We start from the raw sequence: 26,135 nt of genomic DNA, 5'->3' as shown, positions 1-26,135 counted from the left end.
TCAATAATTCTCCCAAGAGCTAATGAACCTGGCCGCCATAGCAAACTAAATCTGTAAGTTGTAATGAAGAAGCCTTACATTATTAAGCTTTTAAAGGATGCCAAGATCCTATACAGACTATAGAGGGTATAGTACTAATTTTGCAATAAACTACAGTATACTGAAGTAAGAATGTAAGTAAGTTTCTGCTTTGACTGTAAACACCATAAATGAGCCAAACAGGCAATCAGTGAGTAATATAACACTTGAGTGTGTATTTCCATTTGTAAGCAATAATATGAAATGAGAATTTGTAACTTAATTGGAACATAAATCAATGGAGAGCCCAAAAAACTCACCTCATAGCAAGTATCTGCATGTAAGCATGTATATACTTTCTGCTGCATGTCCAGCATATCCTGAAGCAATTCTTTCCAGTGTGTCTCACTGACTGATGGTTGCCTGTGAACATTTTTTAAATTAAATATTATCTTCAACAATTTTAAAGAAAGGCTGATAATACTACCATTTGTCATCCAAAAAAAAATCAGTTTTCTTGAAAGCTATTTCAATCTGTAATTGGACTTTTAAGTAAAAGTGGTATAAAGACAGAATGCTTCTGTTGCAACATCAAAACAGTGCCTGCAGGATAAATTTTTGTTTGACATGAGTGAAACACTTCAATTTGTTTGTTTTCTGTGGAATGAGATAAAGATTTAAGCACATTTAATCACAATCTTCCACTAGTTCAAAGGTTCATGAAAGATTTTAATTACTTCAGAAAGTTGGAAGTGTTGCCTTCATGGTGATCCAATAACTGGGTAAAAACGAATTTGTGACAGTCACTTAGAATCATTTGAGCGCATTTAATATAGGCAATCACAAAAGACTAACCAATTGCCTACAAACACAGTAGAATAGAGTAGCAAATTATTTTGTTCCTGAAACAACAGGATTCAGATCCTTCACCTGGAACCACAGCATCTTAAACCATGAAGTGTCCTATTGAAGTTCATGTGCCATTAACAAAACTTACACAAATAAAAAGGCTAGGGATGTTTATTTAGGCATTGTTTTGACAGAGCATTACACAGTGGAGGGAAAAAAAAAAAAAAAAAAAAAAAAAAACACATTTTATATATGCAAACTAGTCCAACTGACAATGATTTTCTCACATGGCGAGTATTTCTCACTATTAGCTTCCATCTTGCAAAGGAGCTCTACAAACACAGACTCTTAGACATTGACTTTGTCTTTCAAACAAAATGTTTAGAAGTCTCAAAAAGCTTTCAGCAGACCAGATAAGCACTACCCTTGCACCACTGATGAAATATTGTCTGCATTTTAACCAAAAAAAAGAAACATAAACAAACAATACACCATCGCAAGGGCTGCTCTTTCCCATGATTCAAATATTTCTTAATCTGCTCATTTCAGAAGCTGCATAATAATTCATCTACATTTAGAAGTCAAATTAAAAGGTGTCTTTATGATAAAGGAAAATGAAAAATACATATATCAGTAATAGAAGAGGTAGCATCAGTAAACTGAACCATTAAATTACTCTTCTGCAACTGCTTCTAAGAAAACATACAAAAGCATTCTTTTACCAATTCTACATTTCCCATAAAAATAAATACATTTTAAAGGACACACTTACTATATGTTAATTATTATTCATCATAAAGCAGGCTATAGTCAATATGCCTTCCAGGCTTGTTGAACTTATGTAAGCACAAACTGCTTCAAACTCTTTGCAATATCTTTGATATCTGGAGAATGCAGGCGGAACATTAAGAGTATTAATCTTGTATTTTATGTGTTTTATGGACGGAGTGTTGAGTCTGAACACAACAGTTCTCTATTGCAACACAACAGAGGAATGCTCTCTGACGGCGAGCGCTGTTACCTGACCCTCCTTTCCCCCTCTCATCCCCAATTCTCTTTTGAATACTAACTTGCGACCTGTGTGCCTCGTCAGCCTAATCATCAGCTTCCGTGCCTCCTCCAGGTTGTCCTTGGTGTTTTTCACAAATGAAACAGGTTTCTGAAGTTCATGTTTCTGCAAAAGCTCCGACACACTGTAAGTGAACAGTAAAAAATTTTTGAATTCTGCACAATTGTACAACTACCTCTGCTGCAGTAGCCTTAAAGCTGTAAAACACAATGCACCCTAACACAAAGAAGTATCTCTACATAAAGTCTGTAACAGAAAGGATTACCCAAAGTAACATTATTTAATGAAGCACTTTAAAATTCTGTGGAGTTAACATAACTAAATAACATAAATAAATTGATATATATATATATATATATATATATATATATATATAAATATATTCACAGCGTTTCTTTTCAGGCCATTGAAAGCATTACAGTCCATCAAGATTACAGAAGTCCTACATATTTTGAGTGTTACTTCCCAGCTCACTCTCCACGAAAGATAATATTCCAATATTTGTGTGTATACTTTTGTAACATTCAAATAGACAGAAAGCATCCATAATAATTAAGATCTGAACACAAAAACTTGAAGATTACCATGCCAACAGCACAATACAAGACAAACACCCCTGCTGTTTTCTTGTCAACATTTCTGGACATGCCCAGTGATTTCTGTAAGAATGTACAACTTATTTTGGTAAAATTAAATACCTAAGGATGCGTTTCAGTTCATCTACTTCATCATGAAGAGTGTTAATTTTATCTGCTGCAGGCCTGCAAAGACAATTTAAAATAAATAAATAAAATAGAGAATCACACTTTCTGCACTTCTCTGATAGAAAGAAGTACTGGTAAGTTTGAAACATTCCTTTTCTTTTGTAAAGGATCAATTGATCTTGTGAGATCAAACAATTCAAGTTCTTACTGTCAGCTTCTTGCTGGATGTACAGTTAAAACAGAGACGAAGCCTCTTCAAGAGCAGACTCTTCCGCCCTAAAGACTTTTCTCAGGATCTCTCCTTTCTACACGTATAAGATTTTGGGGAACTAGATTATATCTCCTCTTTTTAGATTACATCATCTCTTTTTGTTTATGCTTTCATTTTTTCTATAATTATTCTTCCTTTGTACAGGCTTTCTACATTAAAACCTCTCCCACACAGCCTTATTGCTGTTTACTACCTTAAGACACTATCAACTGTAACAAGATCATTTGTCATGTACAAATACTAATATTTGGTTTCAATTCACAAGGATATAAAAAGCAAGGAAACTAATACAGGTTTGGTCTGTACTACTAATTTAAACAATTTGATACACATTGGACACATTATTTGGTAGAGAAACTCAGACTGCAGTTCAGATTGGAACAGAATATTCAACATTAAATATTTTTTTAATGACAATGATTATTTAATAACACTACTTGCCTTCAAAAGCAGAGCAAGGGCTGACATAATATTATCAAGTATTCTTAAAGCACTACTGTGGAACTATATCAAACATACCTAAAGTATTTAAAATAACTATTAGACACTTCTTACCCATATCCTCTTTGTGGAAGGCATTCCAAAATATCATAACAGAGGGAGAGCTGGTCATCTCTTTCACAACTAAAAATACATTCAAGTGCTGTAATCATAAGCTGGTCTTGATCATGAATAATTTTTTGCTGACACTAACAAGAAAAGAAAGCAGCCATATAATATTTCTGTTTCCCTTTTCCAGTCAAACAGGTGAGTGTCTCCTCAAATTACTGGGTATGTGCATATATCTTCTGGTTCTAATTACAAGGTCTCCTCCTAACAATTTCAGTAAAGTCACCGTTAAAGTTATAAAGCCTGAAACACAACTAAGCTACTTCCCTACATTGTGGACACCTGAAAGACCACGTAGTCAATTTTATCCTGCTTGAATATGGCAGGGGGTGCAGAGGAAGACAGACTACTATTAAAATTGGTCAGATTTAATTTGTACAACAGTATTTTTATATCTATCTGTCTCCATATAGATATCAATAGATAACTGTACTATTTGATCCATTTACAACCTTCAATAGCATGTAAACCAATGATCAATCTTTGAATGATTTGGAGTTGTAGAAAAAGCATGAAATATTCATAAGGCTAAAAATCACACATCTGAAATAAACCTGGTACTTTCAAAAGCATTCTCTTTCGCTATCATTTACATTGACCCAAGCAGATAACTCATAGATCAAGATACTTGATTTCAAGTAAGGTTTGGGGAGGGCAATATTTGCATGTAATTTTCTTCATTGTTCTAGAACTACGTAACTCTAGAATAATGGCGATGATTTGGTTGCTTTTTACTGTTGGGTGTTGTTTGCTTTGTGTGTTTTTTTTCTTCCCCTCTCTTATTATGCTAACAAAAGGAAAAGATGCAAAGACAGGGAAATTACTTTTGAGTAATTAAGAGACAATTGAGAGAAAATTAAATGTCATTTTGAATAATGAAAATAATTTAAAATCAAATGAAAATAATTTGAAATGAAACATTATTTTCAATTGTTTCTTCAAACAACTTTTTTGTGTGAAATCACAAAACCATCACTCATCCCTTTTCTAAAAGCCCCTTTGCCAGAAATTTATTTTAAACACATCACCTTAAAACAGAATCAAGAATAGTTCTCAGATTAATTGTATGCTATACTAGGTCAAGATCATAATTACATTAGGTTGACCATCCCATCAAGGACAGATGAGTTGTTTCATAATTCATGCTTTAATACGTTTAATTAACACTTTCTATAAACATGACAAATATACAGTCCAAAAGGAAGGGAAAGAATTCAGAAAGAATCTGATTTAGAAGAAAAACAGCCTTATTTATGAATTAACCTCTTCAGCACAAAATTTTCAAGGAAAATCCATAGAATCATCAGAGTTCTTTACTTACAGAAGGTTTTGAATTCTGAAATATCTTCAGGGGTAGAGTCAGGTCATCCTTTGCTAAAGTCACTAAATATTCTTTAAAAAGGGAATTTGCCAGACCTGGGGACCGATTTTCACAGCGGTGGAGAAATGGGATCATCCATTGATAAACATTTTTCACATATTTTTCATTGGAGGACTGGAATGAGACAGAGGGAGTCACGGAAAAAATAGTGAACAAATTCAGGTTCCTTTTTCAAAATAATAATAAAGAACAGGAAAAGTTTTGATCAATTTAAGTTCAGCATCATTTTTCATAAATAACAACCAAGAGCAGAAACCTGAACTTTCACTACTGCATAGATCACTATGATATGAGCTACAGAAGCAATTCATATTCTTGCTGCTACTGAAAGGCTTGGGAAGACCAAGCAGTACAGGAAAAAAGACCATTACAAGAACACCAAGTTCTCTTCCTCATGCAATTTTGAAAGGAGTAAAAGGTGAGTCTGCACCCATGATAGAGTAATACTACTTTTAATATTTCAGTAAACAAGAATACAAGACAGGAAAACAAAAGGTAAGTGGTTACAAATAGCAGTAAAATTCTAAAGATTCTAAGAGCTTCAAGGATACGTTCTTCTGTAGCTTACACGAACTCCAAATTGAATTTCATTTTCATCTGAATTTCAAAGCCCTGTTTTATCTCTAGATATCTTCCAACTTATTCAAAAAAGGCACAGGTTTTTCTGTTTTGAAATGCCATGTACAGACTTAACACAGAAAAGGTTAAACACACACATATCCCACAAAGGCAAGTATTTTTTGCCACCATTTTCATTAAACATCAAAAAAATCCAAGAAAAACATTCAATATTGTAGCTGCACATTAGCAACACATATACTGAAGATCCTCCAGAAAGGATGGATGCAAAAGTAATTTACAGCTTTCACATTACTGAATGTTTCAGCCCCGTGCCTAGAATTAAGAAATAGGTTTTTAAGAAAACAGAGAAATCATCTGAGATTGTTGAATTCAAGAATATTTACCAGAAAAATGCAAACTAACAGTGTAGTTACAGATAAAAGGGATCTACAATAACCTGAATTATTAGAATCAGGCCCTACTTTGTGATGTGTTCAAAATACTTACATTCTTCATCAGTAGTCTCAGTTTTTCAATGTCCTTCATCTCTACTAGTTCCTTCAAAGTTAAGGTTCGATCACCTTCAGTCTCATAGACTACTGTCTCGAGAGTAATCAGATTATCACAAAGCACCTGCAGACCGGGAATATTCCTCTCCATGCCAAGACGAACAAGGGACAGAGCACAATCCACCTGAAAAAAATAAAAACAAACATGCTGCTGTACAGTTGTTTTGCAAAAAGTACCCGGATTTGCAGACAGGTACAGATTGATGAGAAGGGGAGGACTTGTTTTTGCTTTTTAAACATGGGTAGTGTGAAAAATTGGTCCTGTAACAACAAAGCTTGAATGGCATATAAAAGTGTCATACAAAATAGTGTCAAGTGCTCACTACCAATGCTGCTAATAGCCATTAACATAAGGTACTACTGAAGAGAGTTGATTAGCTTAAGGCAGTCATCACCAGTTCTTCACTACTGTTCTCACCTGCATAGCATAATTTTCAATTTCTTGTGCCCTGTTCAGGTACCAGTCAGTAACCAGATTTACTGAAAGCTCTATAGTCCTATACTTCAGTAATTCAGGTTGCATTTCATACAGAAATTCGCCTTCATCTTGAAGAGTTGGTTCAACAACCACCCTAAAAAAAAAAAAAAAAGAGACAAAAAAGCAAACACACACATATAGTACATGTTTACACAGCCTGTTTTTTGAAAGCTCTGATCATTCTAAAGAAATGATCTTTCTGAAGAAAGATACATATCAACCACATCAATCCCCTATTGCATCAATACTTTGAACAGATTCAACTACCAATCACAGCAAGTGTTTCTTTCTGTCAGCCAAGTAACTAATCAGACTATATGCCCAGACTCTGAATTCTATTTCTCATGCAATGAGAAGCATTAATGTCATCCATAATTATAAGGTTAAGGTTCGCAAGCAACAGGAAAAAATTAGCATTTCCTAAAGTAATCTCCCCTCTGCTCACTTGCATATGGATCAGCTTCTCATTGTACAATCACACTGAACATAATTTAGTAAAATGAAAAGAGTGTTTGCTCACCCAGTGTTATTAACAAAGCTAAAATCCAAGCTAGCATACACAAAAATTGGAACAAAGCTTACCGAGTCCCTGAACTCCAAGATTTCCCAGATTTTAAGAATTAGTATGGAAACTATGCAAAAAATACACAAACCGTTTTGCTTTTATCCATATACTTACTTGCATTCTGCTTTTTCACACCAGTCTTCTTCACGATGTTTCTGCTCATTCCAAGGAAGAATCTTTAATGTCCCCTGCCTGTAACTGGTGTAAAAGAAAACAGAAGTTTTACACAAGAAATTTGGAAACAAAATGGAAGGGCATTCAATTAACAGAACACAGGATATATGCAACTATCTGAGTAAACTTATAGGCAAGAACATCATATATTTAGAAGATCAATTCCTGAAGACGTATCACTTTCTAAACGCAGCCACACGGGTACAGATAGAGTTATAGTATCTGTCATATGTATGTGTACACATGTGCACAACCACATGTGGATGTGGCTGTGTATACAACCACACAATCTATGCCATTTAAGTTCCACTGAAGGTTTAGTAAAAAATTCTTATTGAGCATACAAAAAAAAAATTTTTTAAAAAGAGCGAGCATGAAAACATGCTGTTAAAATCATTACTACTTCACAGTAAGAAGGATTCTGACTTCATATACTATCACAGAAGATTGAAATTTGTAATAACAACCTTGGGTTTTCACAGCTTAGAATCCTTCAAATCTGAGCACAAATCCTTGTAGTGAGCTGAATCGAGACATGCCCAGCTAGACTGATCTTCTCAATTAAGTCTGGCACGGTTTTCTGACTACAAACACCCACAGTGAGCCATATTCTAAACACCGGGTTTGAGGCAAAAGTCTGTTTAGGGCACAGGTTAAGAACAACAGGAGTTATTACTAGAACGATTAGTCATGGTTTACTCTTGGCAGCTGCTCGTTTAAGTAGCATGAAACCCCAGAAAATCCTGTCAAGCTAAGCTGAACATGAACTGAGGGGGAAGAGGGGGACCATGTTTTTCCACAAATCACAGAACCAAGAAACAGATCACGTACAAAGTCAAGACATCAGAGTTTCAGCACATTGGAGCAATAAACTATTTCAAGTCTTACTTGTTTCCTCCTGGCCCTGAAAATTATTAGAAAATGTGGTAATAAATGGACAATCCCTGGTATTTCAAACTAACAACTGAGGTAATCTTCCCTTGAAAAGCAGCAGTGCTGTAATTAGCCCCTTGAAAAGCAGCAGTGCTGTAATTAGCAGGGCTGTATCTCAAAAAAAAAAAAACACACACACACACCATGGGACAGTATACGAATCAGCTTTGTAACATAAATGGCAGAACAACGAATTGAAAACCAGTAATTCCATCTCATTTATCATCAATAGTCTTTAAATGTATTTAAGGAAGCAAAGCAAGCCTATACACAGAGGCACATGTGCCTTTTCCCCAGGCCAGTCACCCTTCCTTGGCCACTGCTGGGCCTCAGCAGTATTGTTCAGTCATCCAAATGAAAGATGCAAAATTAACCTCCAAATTAACACTTTTGGTATTAGCAACCATGACATTCCAAAGATAACTTTATTTTAAGTTAAGAATGTTTCTGTCCCTCAGTATAAGGCCTGCAAAAATCCTACTACTCCAAGTCTGTACCACCAAATACCACACTGAATGAGGTCTTGCTAATGAAGTTCCCACGGCCTGCTACACAGCAAAATTACATCCTGGAAATATGCTGAGAAACTGAGTGTTTATCTACTGCATCATTAGTCCAAGAGGTTTATCATTTAAAGTTCATCATCATTCGCAAAGTTTCTTAACAGACCAAAACATCAGTCTTTGTATGAATGATGGGCTTCTTCAAATTATTAACACAATTCAGTCCTTTTGTAGGTCCTAATAAATGACATTAGGAAATAAACAGTCTTATATTTTAATGCAAGCAAGAATTACACACCTTAAAACCTAAATCTAAAAAAAAAAATTTTTTTTTAGACAGACACACCTTTGTTTACAAGGCTCATGAAACCCCCTATCCTGCCTTTCTCCCTTCCTCAGTTCAGAAAATAATCCGTATTTCCCTCTTCCCATCCAAAACTAATCCTTCTTCCATCTTTCCACAACATAAAACTCACTTTTTTAATCTTTAAATTCTAACCATATTAAATTCTAACCATCTAACCATTTTAATTAAATACTAACCATATGTAATTTTTTAAAATGTTTCAAAACAGAATCTTTTCTAATAAACAGATATTTTAGATGTTACATGTGAGCACAGGCAACATTTGAAATTACTTATTCAACGTCCCATTATAGGTTATAATTGCAACTAAAGTTGAAGACGTGAAAGTCTTTACACAACAGAAGAGTTAAATCCTTCAAGTCAAGCCTACAGATTAACTATTTATTTTTATTTTTGATTTTTTTATTAAGCATTTACTAGTCTGGCTAGAATTGTTATTTAAAAGCATTCAAGTTCACCACAGGGGAATAAGCTGATAAAGACTTTTTGGATTTCTAAGGTTCTCACCAACAGCAAAACAGCTGGACGGCCACCCTCTCTAAATACTTACAGAGAACACACACAAATAAACAACAAAAAAACACAAAATACTTTGGCTTGGTAGAAATAAGCAATTATGGAAAGTCTGCCTTCACAATTTTCTTGCTGAGATAAATGAAAAGAATACAACAACAACAAAATCAAAAATCAGCCACCCATATAATGCCAACTACTTCATTTACGTTCTCAACAACGCTAAAAAATCCAAATTCCCTCCAATGCTAAGTGAGATCTTTCAATTTTCCCTACCTTCTCCCCTCACTCTAAACAGTTTAGAAAAATAAGAAATATTTGAATTTAAATACATGGACTGGAACAAACCATTTAAGTCCTCAGAAAAATTCCAGACTTGGCAACAGTAAAGAATAAGAGATCTCTGTACCTGAAGACTTTATAACAGCAAAGAGATGATTAATGAGCTGTATTTACTGAAAGATATCAAAGTTTTTCTTCACTTATGCTTTTAATATAGATGTTTTTTCCTCCAATTCTCATGTCAGTAGCTCTAACAACATACGCAGAAAAAACATCAAGAGCAATAAAATCTTTGAGAAATAAATTTTGAAAAGGAAACAGCTGAGAAAGTTTTCAGGCATCAAAACACTACTACATTCCACAAGCTTAAAAGCATTAAATGCAGGTGACAGGGAGAAGAGGGAGAGAGAAGTGAAAATGTATTTGCAATGAGTTAGGCCTTAAGTTTTGCTTCCATACTTCACAGCATTCAGCAAATTCAGCTTAACTGGGACACATCGTGACTATCCAATGCACACCCTGTGCATAACCCATAAATTTAAGTGGTCTGGAAGTACTGAATTTAGCATGCATGTACGGCTTGCTGTATGCGCAACAGAATATATTGGTGTCTCAGCATGTGCCCTGCAACTGTGCTGTGGATTTCTAGAAACTGAAATCCTAAAGACATCAGAGACAGAGTTAACTGCACATACAAGTGTGCATGTAGCCAGAATTCCTGATACTAAAACAGGTTACAGAGTCATGCAGATGGCCTCCTTTTTTTTTTTTTTTCTAATTATAAGAAACCATCAGGTGTGCTATTGTATGCCTCTACATAAATAGTTTTATTTATACTGAAAAAAATTGCATTTTCTTCGAGCCATTGCTTCCCCACCCTCTCCTATTCTCTTTCCCCTTACTCCTCAGTAGAATAAATGATTGGAACCTAGTAAATAGACAGATTAGGAAGTCTGCAACTCTTTCTTAAAAAAAGAAAAATAGAAAAAAAGATAATAATAAAAAAGTCTGACTTTTCCTATATTTCTCTTTCTACTTCTCTAACCTTGTCTTAGCAATACTTCTCATTCTTTGCTTTGACAAAAGGGGCCCATTCTATCATGGTTTCTGTATCCTACCAACTGCATTTATTCAAACACACAAAATACTTTTCCCTCCCAGGACAGGTTTTAGAATGGGAAGATCCAATTCAGTTTTATGGTCAGAGACCAATTCTTTAACCAATGGGAAGTCTGTCCCCCTCTTCTTCTCCCTTCTAGCATTTCATATTGTTTGAGATTCCTCTAGTTGACGGGGAAAAAAAAAATCTATCATCTTTCTCCTTGCAAAACTGAGCACCTTATATCTAGACAAGTCAGAAAGCAACTGACCTCATTGACCTTATGAAAAGTGTTAACTTTCAGCTAAAGGTCACCTCCAGTTTTAGAGGTTTCTTTTGTTTATTTTGAAGATTTAGGGAGTGGATGAATATGAGCTATATTGATCCCTCTAAGCAGCTTTTCCAGCCTTTTCCTTAAGTGAAAGGGACATTGAGTGCACATGAAACTATTGCCTTTATATATTTAACTGCAGTATTATACAAATTAATTCATAAGAAAGAGAGGAAAAATGACCATGGGACTAAATATTTTATATGAACAATTCTGAGTAACATTAAAAATAAAAGCAATTCTACAAAAAATAAAAATTGATACTAGAGAGCTAGGAGTATATACTAGACAATTCTGAGGACACTCAGTCAAACCTATTACATATATATTCCAAGAAGAAAAGAGATTAAGCTGTTAAGAGCTTCATTGAAGCTGCAGTGCCACAGGCAGTTCAGAAGATTTCATTATGGGAGGCAGAGTTAACTGCTTATGAAGATCTTTAAATATAGTATTTATCTGTTCACAGATTACAGTCTACTACACGGAAGTTTTTTGTTTTAAAACCTCACTTGGAGTAAAGGTATCTTCATTCCCACCCCAATCCACCAGGCAAACAGAGTTCAGTCAAAACTCTCCAGTAAAAATTCACTTTGAGCCATGACTGAAAGGAATAAAAAAGCAGAAACATATATAAAAGCTGCTATCTTAAAGTGAAGACTTTTACTACAAGTATAATGTGCAATGGAACAGAGTTATGGCTGTTGAGGGAACCATGCATTTGAATTTCCCAACTTCTTTGAGTTTCAAGTGCAAGTTATAATGTTGCAAAATAGCAGTTGAGAGCAGAAAAAGGGAAAAGAAAATCAAAAGAAAAAAAGAATGAGACTCTGGTTATGTATTTATAACAGAAGTAGAGCATTACTTTCTTCTGAGATTACCTTTTAAAACCTAAGGGCAACAATCTTAACTATAAACTCAGAATGGTAACTGTTAACTGCTCAGATGGTTCTCTCTCATCTTTACTGCAATACTGAAATTTCTCTGCACTTGTCTTAACAGAAAAAGCCTATGCCTCTGGTGCTTATTGGGATTCATAACCCTTTAGAACAAACACCTCATGAACCGGAACAGATTCAAGTGTCATTATTCTAATTTTCTAAGCTGAAAATAAGAAAAGCAGAATTAAGAAATCACCAGGATCACAGTTCTACAAAAGTACTTCATGGAGTATCTAAGGCCTTTCATGACACCAGTTTGAAATTGACAAGCATATAGAGCCACTGGCACACCGTAGTATTTTCAGATTCCTTTTCAACTTAGGAGTTGTTGAGATTATAGAGCTGGAAATCTTTTTCAGAGCTCTCATGAACCCTTGAATCTTCTGATCAGTCACTACAGACCTCCTCCTGAACAGTTCTGAGAATGATGCTTTAAGATGCTAAGCTACGCAGTGTCTCTATGCACAAAAAAGGAAGCACCTGTCATAGGATCTCAGTTTTTCCCTCAATCACAGCCCTCCTACATTTGGGGAGGATAGAGCAAAGTGGTAGATGTCCCTAAGGACCATCTCAAAGATCTCTAGCTGGTAAGAGGATAAAGGGCCTAGTTAAGCGTTTTGTATAAAGAGCTTCACTACAGACAACTCCTAGCTTACTGTTCATGCTCCTGTCTGCCATAAGACACAATTTTCCTCCAGCAGAAGCTTTTCAGCCCCTGGAGCAGCAGCCTGCTCAGAGCACTGGTCACTGATAACATGGAACAAGGCCCTCTTCAAGCAGGGCCACCAGGGCAGGCCGCAGTCTATCATGCTACACATGGTCAACATGAGCGGTCTTGTTGTGTGCACTAAGCCAGCCAGTTACCCCACTGGAATCACTTGGAACAGACAACGGGGGATAATTTTCAGCAAGTACACTCTATGAGACATAGAAAACCACAAGAGATCTCAGTTTTTTGGTGTTCAAGAAGGAAAAAAGAAAAATAAAAAATCCTCACACACCCCAGACCAGTTCTCATACTAGAATCATGCATTCTCCCCTTCCATACTTAAAAGTTCATGAGGAGACAGAGAGACTGAATCATTCCCAACTGCGACCACACAACCCTTGTATTTACAACATCTATAAGCTGAAAAGAGGCTTGCAAGTTGAAATGCTGACTTTCATCAAGATCTTGTTCAGTCATTTCATTTGAGGCAAATTATACCTACATATTCTTCTCTACAGAAAATGTAGCCATACTTATCTAATTGGGATATCATAATAACTGTATACCTACAGAATACCTATAATTCTATTCATATCTGTTTGCCATTAAAAATATATACCAGAAATAAGTGACAATAATTTAAATCGATTTACAGCAATGAAAAATAATCCAACATTTCAGAAGCTATAGCTATTTGGAAAACAATTATATTTTTAAATAAATTCTTTGAAAATAAGTTTTTTTTTTTTTTTTTTTTTTTTTTTTTTTTTTTACAATTTAACCCTTCATTAGCAAATGAAGTTTCAGAGAACTAATTTTTGCAATATTACACAAGCAATCAGTTTCAGAACAGGGGCAAGTTAGCTTTAGCGAAAGGGTATTGGAAATACATACAAACATACCCTTTTTTAAAAGATGTCTAGAATGTCTAGATTTAAGGCTTTTATTAATTCTCCCTTAGTAAGATGAAAGAAAAAAAAAGTAACAGAGAAAAATAATTATGACATTACTGATTGTGTAAGTGTTAGATGGCATGTCAAATCAATAAGAAATTAAATCTTTATATGTCTCTAAGCAGCTGAAGAGACATACATTTTTTAATGCTGGTTGCTATTACAAGCCATTAAAGACTTGCATTTATATCTGTGAAAACCTGACAGTTTTGGGCCAGTAGAGGTCTTTTTTTTCTTCTTTTATGTAGTTATATTTAAATTCTTTATGTTCCTAAGCATAACCAACATGGACCAAAAGGCTATAACAGAGAAAATAAGTAACAAACTCAATTTGTTTTAAATCATTATAAATCATTATAAACTATATGAAATCATTATAAATCATTATAAATATTTATAAAATTAATAATTATTATAATAATGGCACAAAATAAATCTTAAAAATACTTAGTGTGCATGTATGGCAACACGTTTAACTTTTCTTTTTTTTTTTTTTTTTCCCCCCCCCCTAATACCCGTTAATACATTCTCACCAAGCTTCAGGCAACAAGAAAGCATATTCATGTGGTGAAGTGGTCTCTGGAAAATTGGAGAGAATTGCCTGTCTGTGTGGAAGCAAAGCTGATCCATGGAAAGTAAACAAGATTTCCAGTGCTCTGACGTTGCTTTCCTAAAGAACAGAACAATAAAACACTGTGAAACTAGCCTAATACTAATTTAACTTGCAATTAATTGACCAACAATTAATGTAAGTTTGAGTAATACAATAAATCTTTATATTTAAAAAAAACTTTATAATTAAATAAGAACCACCTCTAGGCCACTGCATGTATAATCCAACAAATACATCCTTCCCTTAAACTCCCAACAAGATTCAACCCCGAAAATTTTAGTTGAGCATAATAAATATTAATACCCGAGCGTAAGTCCTTGCTGAAAGTACAATATTCTGATTTCTGAACTTCTTGAAGAATTCACTGTCATAGTTCTGCTCAGCTGCATGAGGCCCTCCAAGAATTTCCTAAAAAAGAATTGAGACTTTTTTTCCCCATTAAAAAAGATTTTCAAAAGTATCCAAAAGAAAAAACTCTAAATTTCTTTATTCAAGGATGACTAAACATGAGGTCTAACCAGAATAGTATGTCATCTTTTTTCCTACTTACTTCAGTTTGAAAACTAGACCATTTTTAGGTCAATAAGATCATTTTCTGTCTTATTTTAATTAACATTTGGACAATATCAGGTACACAAGGGTGTTCCAGAATCATAGCTTGAAAAGTGCAGATTGCAAATTTAAGATTAAAAATAAGCAAAATTCATTTTTTACACTGAAATGTTTCACTTCTATAAACTTATGGAATGAACAGAAGGTTCACTAGAGAAATCTGAGCATAACTTGATAATTGGACTGACTAAGGAAAGTTCAAAAGAAGTAATGTACATCTGATCTTAAATTACTTATTTCCAAAACTCAAAATTATTCCACTGTATTAGTCTTCCTCTCCCTCTATACCGTGACTTAACATCATAGACACTTGGTAAATGCCAATGGCTTTGAACACCTATTTTTTAGGCATACTTTAAACTGAACATGACTTTTCCTGACACAGGAAAGTTATTGCTGCTGTTTGGCCATCAAAACACACAGAGTTCAGAGCAGGCCTCCCAGGAGACCCAACCTTTCAACACTAGAAGTCAGCTATTGGTAACAGTGAAGTGGAGGAAGTGTGGTAGCTAGAACAGAAAACAGTTTCTGTTTCTCAAGTGAAACACGGGTAGGTTTCAAGAAGATTATAAACATTAATACTACAGTGTGTAATAAAAAACCTGATGACTCAAGAAACCACCACAGGAATGTTTGTAGAACTGAAAACCCAAAAGACCTTTGGTCAGTCGTCAAAGTGTCCTCACCTCGTAGGTTTCAAGGCGATCAAGATACGTTAGTAGTTTCAGCCTGCTACGGCAGAGTTCTTTTTGTTCCAGTGTTAGCCTGCTCCAAAACAGGAGTTTTCATATTAACTATTGATACATACATAATACGCACATGAAGACAACAGTTACACGTTTTAATGACTACATGCACTGGAACATATCAAAAACTAAGCAAACTGAGAACTTTACACAACACAATGCCAACTAATAATTAAATCACTTTCCAATTGAATTAACATACATGATAGTAATTAAGTTCGTTCAATTGGGCAGTTATGATCCTACAAATCCAAATAAACTACAGCCTGATATATCACTTACTTTGAAAAGTTTACTGATAAGAGCAGTTCTTGACGCTTCCTGGACTCTTTCTCCTTTCTAGTCTCTGCTTCTTCATCTGGTGACAAGAATTCTTCATAGGGGATTTCAATGTCCACCTCTCCTGGTAAAATAAATCTTGAGAAAAAAATTAAGAAATTAGTGCCGATACAACAAAAACTCCCCAAAAATGTAAATAACTAATATTCAATAAAGCATATTAACACTATTTTCTGTTTTACTAAAAATCTGAAGTCTTTTAAATAAAAATGATGGCTGTGTAAGAATTTGGCAGTTAAAAGACATCAAGCACAAAGCATAAGTCAATACAAAGCATCATTTCTTTTGTCTGTGGTTATGTCGCCCCACTGGCCAGAACAGACAGATGTAGGATGTGTTTTGTTTTGTTGCTCTTACTATCCTAAAACATAGAAATTCATTAAATAATTAAAACTTGTTTTTGCAAGAATAGCTACAACTCTCAGAAGAGGCAGGAGGTAAATACATTCTTACAGAATTAACACCTCACAAGTTCTGTGATGTGGATAAAGGACATCTAGAGAAGATGGAAGATGTACAGTAGAAAGTAAACAGTGATTTTAATTTTGGAAAAGGTAAAATGGGAACAAGTTCATTGTGGATTTCTTTAAATTAGTCTGATTAAAAGTGTTTCATTTCTTTCTTTGTCTTGCAAAAGCCTTTTGAGATTTTCATTAATAGTTGATTAAAAAAATCTCAAATTATTAAAAAACGCTTGACACAACATTCTTAAAAAAAGAAAAAGAAAAAAAAAAAAAAAAAAAAAAGAACACGCTTCCCAAACCTGCCACCATCTTCTCCTTTTCCTATGGCCACAAGAGCCTCCAGGTCTGTGCCTTTCAAGCCGTACTGAAGCAACTCCTTAGCAGCTTCCACATTGTCTGGAACCCTCTCCAAGCACTCATGAAGAACCCACGCTCGCTTCCTAATTTTACTCTGTCCAAGAACAAGAAGATATGCACAAAATCATGTGCTTCAATGTTAAGCTATGGAGCTGGTGATGTTAACAGTTTGTGTTTCTCTTCCACCTAAAAACAGTCAAATTAGAATCATAGAATCATAGAATCATAGAATGCTTAGGGTTGGAAGGGACCTCTAGAGATCATCTAGTCCAACCCCCCTGCATACGCAGGGACACCTAAAGCACGTGGCGCAGGACTGCATCCAAGCGGGTTTTGAAGATCTCCAGAGAAGGAGACTCCACAACCTCTCTGGGCAGCCTGTTCCAGTGCTCTGTCACCCTCACTGTTAAGAAATTTTTCCTTAAGTTCCTATGGAATTTTTGATGTTTCAGTTTCCAGCCATTTCCTCTAGTCCTATCAGTGGCCACCACTGAAAAGAGACCATCCCCATCCTCTGCACTCCCTCCCTTGAGGTATTTATATACACTGATTAGATCCCCTCTCAGCCTTCTCTTCTCCAGGCTGAACAGGCCCAGCTCCCTCAGCCTCTCCTCATAGGGCAGATGTTCCAGGCCCCTGATCATCCTCGTAGCCCTGCGCTGGACTCTCTCCAGCAGCTCCACATCCCTCTTGTACTGTGGAGCCCAGAACTGGACACAATACTCCAGATGTGGCCTCACCAGGGCTGAGTAGAGGGGCAGGATCACCTCCCTCGACCTGCTGGAGACGCTCTTCTTAATGCACCCCAGGATCCCATTGGCCTTTTTGGCCACGAGGGCACACTGCTGCCTCATGGTCAACTTGTCGTCCACCAGGACACCCAGGTCTTTCTCCGCAGAGCTGCTCTCCACAAGGTCGGTCCCCAGCCTGTACTGGTGTTTGGGGTTATTCCTCCCCAGGTGCAGGACCTTGCACTTGGCCTTGTTGAATTGCATGAGGTTTTTCACCGCCCAGTTGTCCAGTCTGTCCAGGTCCCTCTGGATGGCAGCGCAGCCCTCTGGGGTATCGGCTACTCCTCCCAGTTTGGTATCATCAGCAAACTTGCTGAGGGAGCACTCTGTGCCTTCATCCAGGTCATTGATGAATAAATTGAACAGGACTGGACCAAGGACTGACCCCTGGGGGACCCCACTAGCCACAGGCCTCCAACTAGACTCTGCACCGCTGATCACCACTCTCTGGGCCCTGCCATCCAGCCAGTTCCTAATCCATCTCACTGTCCACTCATCTATCCCACACTTCCGGAGCTTGCCCAGGAGGATGTTGTGAGGGACGGTGTCAAAAGCCTTGGTGAAGTCGAGATAGACGACATCCACCGCTCTCCCCTCGTCTATCCAGCCGGTCATTTCATCATAGAAGGCTATCAGGTTAGTAGCAAATTAGTTGCAAATTGATTTGCAACATGAACCAACAGAAAAGATAATGAAAATTCCCCACAAATGTTGAAGCCTGCAACTCAGATTAATAGTAGATGCTTTTCATTTATTTGGTAATGCAGAGCTAAGTCTATTTAGAGCTCTGTTTATGTTGATTTACAAAGAAAAACCCATTCCAGCAGGAGAAAGACAACTATATCCTAAAAGTAATTAATATTATGAGAAGATGGCACACCAATATAAAGAAAAATAAACTGTGAAGAGCAGACTTCCCAGAGTCTATAAGGCAAAAAAGGACATAGAAAAGCCAAACGATTTAGCAGACTTTCACAATCAGAACAAAATGTATACTTCCTTATAACTCTGTAGGAGAGATTACACTACAAAAAGAATACTTTGATTATCCAAAATTAGAAAATATAACAAAGGAATTTTTTTATTATTATCTTCTATGCAGGTCATCAGTTAATTTAGCAGGATCACTCTCTTCCACAGAAGACAGCTCTCCAAATTGCCACCCATTTATGTTGCATGAATTAGAACACAATTCAGAATTCAATTTCCGCAAAGAAAAAGCAGTTGTTTTGATAAGAAAACCTAAAAGTCAAAAATGGCACATACCAAATAATCCTGAATTGAAGCAACGTTAACAGCTGATTTTCTCCACTGTCTTTGGTACACAAGATCAGAATCAAGGCCATACGTTTGGGCCAAAGCTAGAGCTTCCTCATATTCTTCATTGTCAATCTAGAAAATAAACATATGAAAATGAAAGTCACTTGATTTCTGCATGAAGTAACAATTACAATCTGTAACTGAACTAATTTCATTCAACATATTTGTCAGACTTTTCACTGTTGTTAAGTACTCACATAAGTATACTTCCAATTCTATTCTACCTAGTCATGTACAGCATTTCCTCAATGACATACAAACATCATCTTATTTGAATTATTATAATGCAGTCTTTAACGAATGATGCCTCAGATTAGGTACATAGCACACTCATAAGACCTTAGAAATCGTGACCCACGGCCTTCTGTTAAAACTGTAAGAATAATTAGAAAACAGCAGTTCTTTGTAAATAAAGCTCATTATCAGAGACATGACTTTAATCCTATACTCACCTTTCTCTGGTAAAGTTCTTCTGGGGTTGTAGATCTCAAACTCACAAGGCGGAAATTCTTTGTAATAGTACGTGGACGTTTTCGTGGAGGAGCAAATCGTTCCATTTCTGTCACAAAGTACAGACCTTGTTTTAGGTAGCTGAAGTACCTGGCCTTAGCTGAACTTTCATCGTCTGAGTCAGAGTCATCATCTCCCTCATCTTCATCACCAGGCCTGCTCTCCAACCGTAATCTCTTCGGAATGAGTTTTATCTCACACTACATAAAAAACACAACAGAATATGAGGGTGTCACGTAATACCTCTCGCCTTGCTTGAGACACTAACCTTCTAGCACATCAGTCTTCATAACCTTCCTTTCTCCTTCAAAATCTTCAACTTTTGGCTTGCTTAACCCTGACAGGATCTACCTCTTCCTAGACTGAAGGCATCACTCCGTATCTACTGAAGCAAGTGGAAAGCCTTCCTATAGTAACCTGCTGTTAGAACACATGTCCTACACCACCCCAACAGGAGATATTTGATCTTGGTGCACTGTTATACAGGTTATTGCAGTGTACTACAGTGATTTCAATTCTTGGCTAATAAAGGCAAAATAATCTGTCCAATATATGTGCAACTTCGGACTATTTTTTCTTAGGCTGTTATAAGATACTCACTGACTAAATACAATTTCCAGAATAAGGCCTCGAATAAAATACACCTGTAAGCTTATGTATATATTTAAATTGAGATATTCTTATAAATATTTTAAACTTTTAAGACCTATTTTAGGAAATAATTCTTTTTTTTTTCAGTTTCAAACAAAATTCTTGCTTAAAATCGCTGTTGAACAGTCTAGGAAGGCACAGAACTAAACTGGGGGTGCACCCCTCACCTCTAGGCTTAGAAATCCTCCATCGTGAGTCGAAGTGACCTGAGGAGAAGGCTCAAACCACTCGCACGACTTTCCCAGCAAGTTTCTTAATGTTTTGACTGAAGATACAGTCAATGCACCGGAGCAGCGAGCCAGGATCACAGAATTTTCTGCCCACCAGTTTACATCTATCAATGGGTAGTAAGATTCTTTGTCTAAACAAAAAGCAAACAAACAAACAAACTATTTACTATTATGTTGGGGGAAAAAAAGATTATATCGAAAATTGATTCAGTTCCATAAAGCAATAATTAAACTTTATATATTTGGCAAAGACCTGTTTCAATATTTTCCAGGCCATGCTTGAGTAGATCCCCTTGGTAAAACACAAAATTGAACAGCTTTTGAGGACAAGTTACCATTACACACAAGGCTCTTGAAAAAGTCTACAAAAAGAGGTTATTAAGAAAATTAAAGCACTCCCCAAAAATAAGTACCACAATTAGAAATGAGACAATTTCCATCTTCAAGATTATTTTTTATCTTAGACATTTGCAGCAACATATTTGCCACAAAAAAAAATTAACTGCACATGCTCAATACACTGATTTTGTGCAATGAGCACCCACCTTTTCCTATTTTTCCCCCAAAAAACTATCTTTTCCCAGACACCTCCGGGAAGCAGATTTGTTTATCACTTTTCTGCCACTTCAGTGCTAAGTCAGCACGCTACCCACAAAGTTCAGCTATACTAACCCAAAGACAGAATCAAGAAAAACAGCAAAGTTACACAGGTCTTTTATTAATATAGGCACATCCAAGCACTAGGAAATGGATCATGGAATAGTTATTGATTTCTGTAGTCTTCAAAGAGCTGTACAGTAACAAGGAGATAAATGGTTAATTAAATTTTCAGAGAAGAGTAGAAAGCTTTGCAATACAAATAGGGGTGGAAGGAATAAATCCTTTTGTTTCAGAATTTGTAAGTAATCTCTTCACAAAATGTCAACTTTCAAGATTTTTTTAGATATTCATGGACAGAAATGATTAATTTAAGTTTAGGTTTAAGACTGGACTCCAAAAATGTTATCCATTACATTATGATGTAATTGCTTGTGATACAAGATAAGATTCTTGCTGAATGTTCAGCATACTATGGACTTACAATTTTATGATTAATAATAAATGAAGTCCTGTATTAGCTGAAATATGCCCTCTAATTATGGTTATGGTTTCAGAAGTATTCCTAAGAGAGGATCTTAAACATCCTGTTCTGGCACTCTTTTAGCTATGTGATGCTATAAATCCAAATCATATATACAATTTTGGCAAATGTCCTAATTACGATTTAGGTAACCATTTTAGATCTTTCAGTATTTGTATAAATACTTTTAACTACTGTTAACTTTTAACTACCGATCCAACTGTATTACATACCTTTTATTTTCTTTCTTTTCTCAGCAGAGAGGTTCCAATCTGGATTGATCTCATCATAACCTGGCTAAAGCAAATAAGTACATAATTTGATAAATTTTATACATTTTTTTAATTACTGGACCACTATTTTTTTTTCATAGAGAATACTCCCCCATAATTTCACATTTTTCTGGAATATAAAATTTTAAACTTACTGTAGAGAAATTGCATTCTTCCCTGTACAGTTACATGTAAAATAGTGGGAGAGAGGGCAGAGAGAAAGCGAAAAACAGACTACTGGTTTCCTAAAAATACAACATTAGAAGTCATAAATAGCATAAGGCCCGGTCTAGTCAGCATTAAACAGCAATCAGACCTTAAATATTTTGAAATCCAGCATATCCAGCATTCAGAAGGCTGTGAGATGCTATTTTTCTCATGTCTCTATCTAGGACTTTAAGCATGCAAAAGAAGAATACCCAGAATGGTCCTCCTGCTTCTACCAGGTAATGCTTCTAGGTACTGGCTGAATATTAAGTTGTATATGTATTATACTCCAAATATTATCATAACTACACAGCCCCTTTCAATTCTAGGGCAGCAAGAAAACCAACACTACTTAACAGTCTCTACATCCATCACTTCTCCTTTGGGCAGTGGAACACGCTTTTCTTTTTTCTTGGTCGTACATACATAGGTGTACCATAGAATAGGGACACTTTATAGCACACTATACAGTGTAACAAAACTAATGAAAAGTTGTTGCCATGTCTTTTCTTGCCATTACTTGGCAATGTTAGAATACACAGGTACTACACAAATACCAATGACATTGATCCTGCCTATAACTAAATTGCAATGCAATGGAAGTACAGGCAGCCTATACAGCTCAGACTGCAAAACAGTTTGGCTAATGCAAAAAGTGGTTTTCAGGTTTATATTTTTGGTAGAGAGTGACTTACTAATTAAAAGCAAACATGAGATCACTTTGTTTGAAAAAAATATGAAAATTAGGCAGGGATCATACACATTAGAATATCCATTGCATTCAGACATCAGTTTTACAGACAATGTAATTCTGAAAACAGCCAAGTACAGCAATACATCCTTCACTAGGTGATAAAATGCTGAAAAAAAAGTTCAGATTGAGTATTTATTATTTTTAAAAAACAATTCACTGTAAATGCCCTTCATATACACCTGCGTTATCATAAAAGTCTTAAAGAAAGAGAAGGGGAAAAAAAGGCAAAAAAAGAAAAAAAGAAAATACTCACATTATTTTATATATATATATATATATATATATATATATATACACACACACACACACCACTTTTCCCAACATTTGTATGTGTGATTTTCACATTTTACAGTCAACAGGACCTAAGCAGATCTGATGCTCAACTAAAAGGACCTAAAATTGTATTTTCTCATCAGAAATCTTGCTTTCACACTTAGATTAACGTTCTTCAGGATGTGCTTCTTTTACCTGGTCAATCTGGTCCCACTCTCCTTGTTGTCTGAGAGATGGAATAGACCATACTGTCAGTTTTCCTGAGAAATGAATAGCTGCCAGAAGAGCTCCATCAGGAGAAAGATTCATCTTAAAAACTCCATCCTGCCAGCAAAGGAAGAAAGAAAAAAGTTCACAAAAAGGAAGTCTGTTCAACGCTGTTTTTACTCTTCCACAGCCCAAATGACAATCTATGCTGTTACTGCAACTGTTTTTCAATCCTAAAATAGAGGGAAAAAAATCTGGAAGTACTCAATACCAGCAAAATTTTAGGAATGCTAATCTCTGTACCACATTAGCAGACAAGAAATAAAGCTTGAAAGTATCCCAGTCTGAGGAATATGCTGCAAACAAAAATGCAGAGCTAGCTGCAGAAAAACTGTCCTTCAACCAGATGCCAAGAAAACATTTAGGAAGCTCCATTTTCTACTCCCCTGTCTCCCATGTGCACCCAAGGAGGATGCTGTTCACCCACAGCACAGAACATGGCTCTTCCTCCCTGGAAACACAGTTCTGGACATGCATTATTACAGAGCAGAGAGAGAAAACAATGCGCAGATGAAGAATTTCCATGAGGAACACATTAGAGGGCACTGAATTTAAGAATTTATTTAGTAACAGAAGAGACTACACAGCAATGCAGCAAATATCAGATTTAGGCCACATAGAAGAAATAGCTCAACATCAATAAAGAAGCTTTAATCAAAGCCCTGCACTGCTTCTCATAGATCAGTTCTTCCTTCAACTCTGGATATCTTGGAGGAAAAACATAACCTCTTTGAAGGCAGGAAGAAAGTATCACATAAACACAATTACAACCGTATATATATATTGTTGCCATGAGACAACAGCCTCCAAATATATACTCACATTTTAAAGCCAAAGTTAGTGTCACAATTTTTGAATACACAGAAGCTACATAGGGTCTAAATCGGATTTTCAGAAAAATCTTCAGGCTCTTGAAGAGTCTAAATTTCACTGAAATGCATACAACTAAAATTAAGTGCAGGAGAGTCTAAAACTCTATTTTTTAGCACTGTTCCCTCTGGAAAGTCTCTAGATAAAGACTCATTCTACAGTAACATTAGACACAAATTTAGGATTCAAAAGTATCAAAATCTCCAACTAATCATTTTTAAGGCAGTCCCTTCACTCTTGGAAAACACTTCAGCATAACTAAATAAAAATTACCAGAACTACATATGATAATAAGTTTTAATAAAGCTTAGAAAGTTTGTTAGTATGAAATATCATTGACGATGAAAACAAATAAAAAGAAAGAAGAATGTTCTTTTAAGTTATACCTATGCTATAGAAACTATGATGACCAAATAACCTGCTCAACTGTTGCAACTGAGAGTACTGCTTAAATCTAAGTTGAAAACTTTGTCGTTGTTGTTAAATTAAAAGGGAAATAAATGTAAGCAATAATTTTAAAACAAGTTATGTAATTTACTAATGTAAACAATTCTTTATGTTCTCCAAGTACATTCTTGGGCACCTAGAATACAGTATTACATTCTTCAATTTGTATTGCTCACCAAAGAGTCTTGGAAACGTATAGCTAAATTATATATCCCATTCAGATAAGGCACAACAGGGTACATCACAGATCATAACAAGGGTTAAGCATCAACCCAATAGCCAGTAACAAGTCCCACTACTATTAAATCTGCATGTTTGCAGGACACCAACACACTCAAATTCACGTCTTGGCCATTGTTACCTGTAGAAATTAAACAGTCCTTTAGCAAAACAGGCACTGCTGCCTCAGTAGAGAGCTTGTTACCTTAGAGAAACTGCAGAACAAGATATTTAAAGTGCCAAAAGGTTGGCACTTCTCATTTTAAAACTGTCACTGAAGTTAGCAAGAATAAGAATCAAATCCCAAGTACGTTTACTCTTAATAAAAAGAGCCCTCCAGTGGTTGAGCCAACATCAATACAGTTGCCAGTTTCTCACAACTAATTTAAATATTCCTTATGCATTTAAATCTCTTACCTTAAATGGGATTGGGAAGTTAAAGGATGAGTAACTTTTTTTCTTTGTTAATTTAGTGCAAAGGTAATGAAGCTGAAGTTCAGCACCAACCTTCCACTTAATATTCAGTACTAACTTTCCACTAAAACATTTCCTTCAGCTTTTTCTCTTCTGCATTTTTAAAGAAAAAAAGGAAATATTTCCCCATTTCACCTCAGAGAGATTCAGAAACACTTCTTTTCTCCTTCCAATCAAGAATCCAGTTTTTCTGCTGAGCAATCACCTAAACTCCCCCAAAGTCTATTAATGTCATTTCCAAACTCTGTGTAACTTTAAAACTGGTTCCAAAAGCTAGACACAGCTAGGAGAGGGGGAGAAGATAATATACAGGTACTATCTGCCTAGACGTAGTGCATAGAGAAGGAAGTCACGAGCCCTCTGGCTCCCAGCATCGTGTACCTCACCGCGTAGGTACTGAACACTCCCTCACACAAGAACAAACGCAGCGAAACGCACACCAAGGGTTCCACAAGAACAAGCGGCTCCTGATCGGCAGCTTCATCGGGTTCACACACACCCTGGTGGTAAAGCTTCACTCAGAGACCTGAGACCTCACTCAGAGAGTGTGAGCTACTCAGGAAATTTCTTCCACTGTACCCCGTAACAAACTGCACGAATTTCAAGTCTGTTTTCCCTACTTGTGTGACAAGTGATGAGTTAAAAACTACTCTTTTTTATTCCTCCCCAAATATAAAAACCTTAATCTATGTAGAGGGTTATTTTATGAGCTTTTTTTTGTAT

The 26,135-nt window shown here is 35.9% G+C and overlaps 1 protein-coding gene across 1 annotated transcript in view; it reads right to left on the bottom strand.

The window, feature by feature from the left end:
* The window catches only part of NBAS (NBAS subunit of NRZ tethering complex), a 146,639-nt gene that overhangs the window by 101,280 nt on the left and 19,224 nt on the right, over nt 1-26,135 (bottom strand). Inside the window, exons 12-29 of the mRNA XM_088527201.1 lie at nt 23,331-23,459; nt 21,863-21,926; nt 20,447-20,640; nt 19,571-19,828; nt 19,065-19,190; nt 16,950-17,101; nt 16,130-16,264; nt 15,788-15,866; nt 14,793-14,897; nt 14,410-14,546; nt 7,189-7,272; nt 6,450-6,603; nt 5,970-6,155; nt 4,842-5,015; nt 3,467-3,600; nt 2,635-2,697; nt 1,938-2,060; nt 339-441 (exon numbers count right to left, since the gene is read on the bottom strand). Of these exons, the coding sequence (XP_088383327.1) occupies nt 339-441; nt 1,938-2,060; nt 2,635-2,697; nt 3,467-3,600; nt 4,842-5,015; nt 5,970-6,155; nt 6,450-6,603; nt 7,189-7,272; nt 14,410-14,546; nt 14,793-14,897; nt 15,788-15,866; nt 16,130-16,264; nt 16,950-17,101; nt 19,065-19,190; nt 19,571-19,828; nt 20,447-20,640; nt 21,863-21,926; nt 23,331-23,459 (2,400 nt within the window). The remainder of the gene's footprint in view (nt 1-338; nt 442-1,937; nt 2,061-2,634; nt 2,698-3,466; nt 3,601-4,841; nt 5,016-5,969; nt 6,156-6,449; nt 6,604-7,188; nt 7,273-14,409; nt 14,547-14,792; nt 14,898-15,787; nt 15,867-16,129; nt 16,265-16,949; nt 17,102-19,064; nt 19,191-19,570; nt 19,829-20,446; nt 20,641-21,862; nt 21,927-23,330; nt 23,460-26,135) is intronic.

This window comes from Tinamus guttatus, unplaced genomic scaffold, assembly GCF_059628265.1.
Source record: "Tinamus guttatus ecotype Peru unplaced genomic scaffold, ASM5962826v1 Tinamus_guttatus_pri_ptg000263l, whole genome shotgun sequence".
NCBI lineage: Eukaryota > Metazoa > Chordata > Aves > Tinamiformes > Tinamidae > Tinamus > Tinamus guttatus.
The sequence above is the reverse complement of the archived record's forward strand: the minus strand, read 5'-3'. Positions and strand labels throughout refer to the sequence as shown.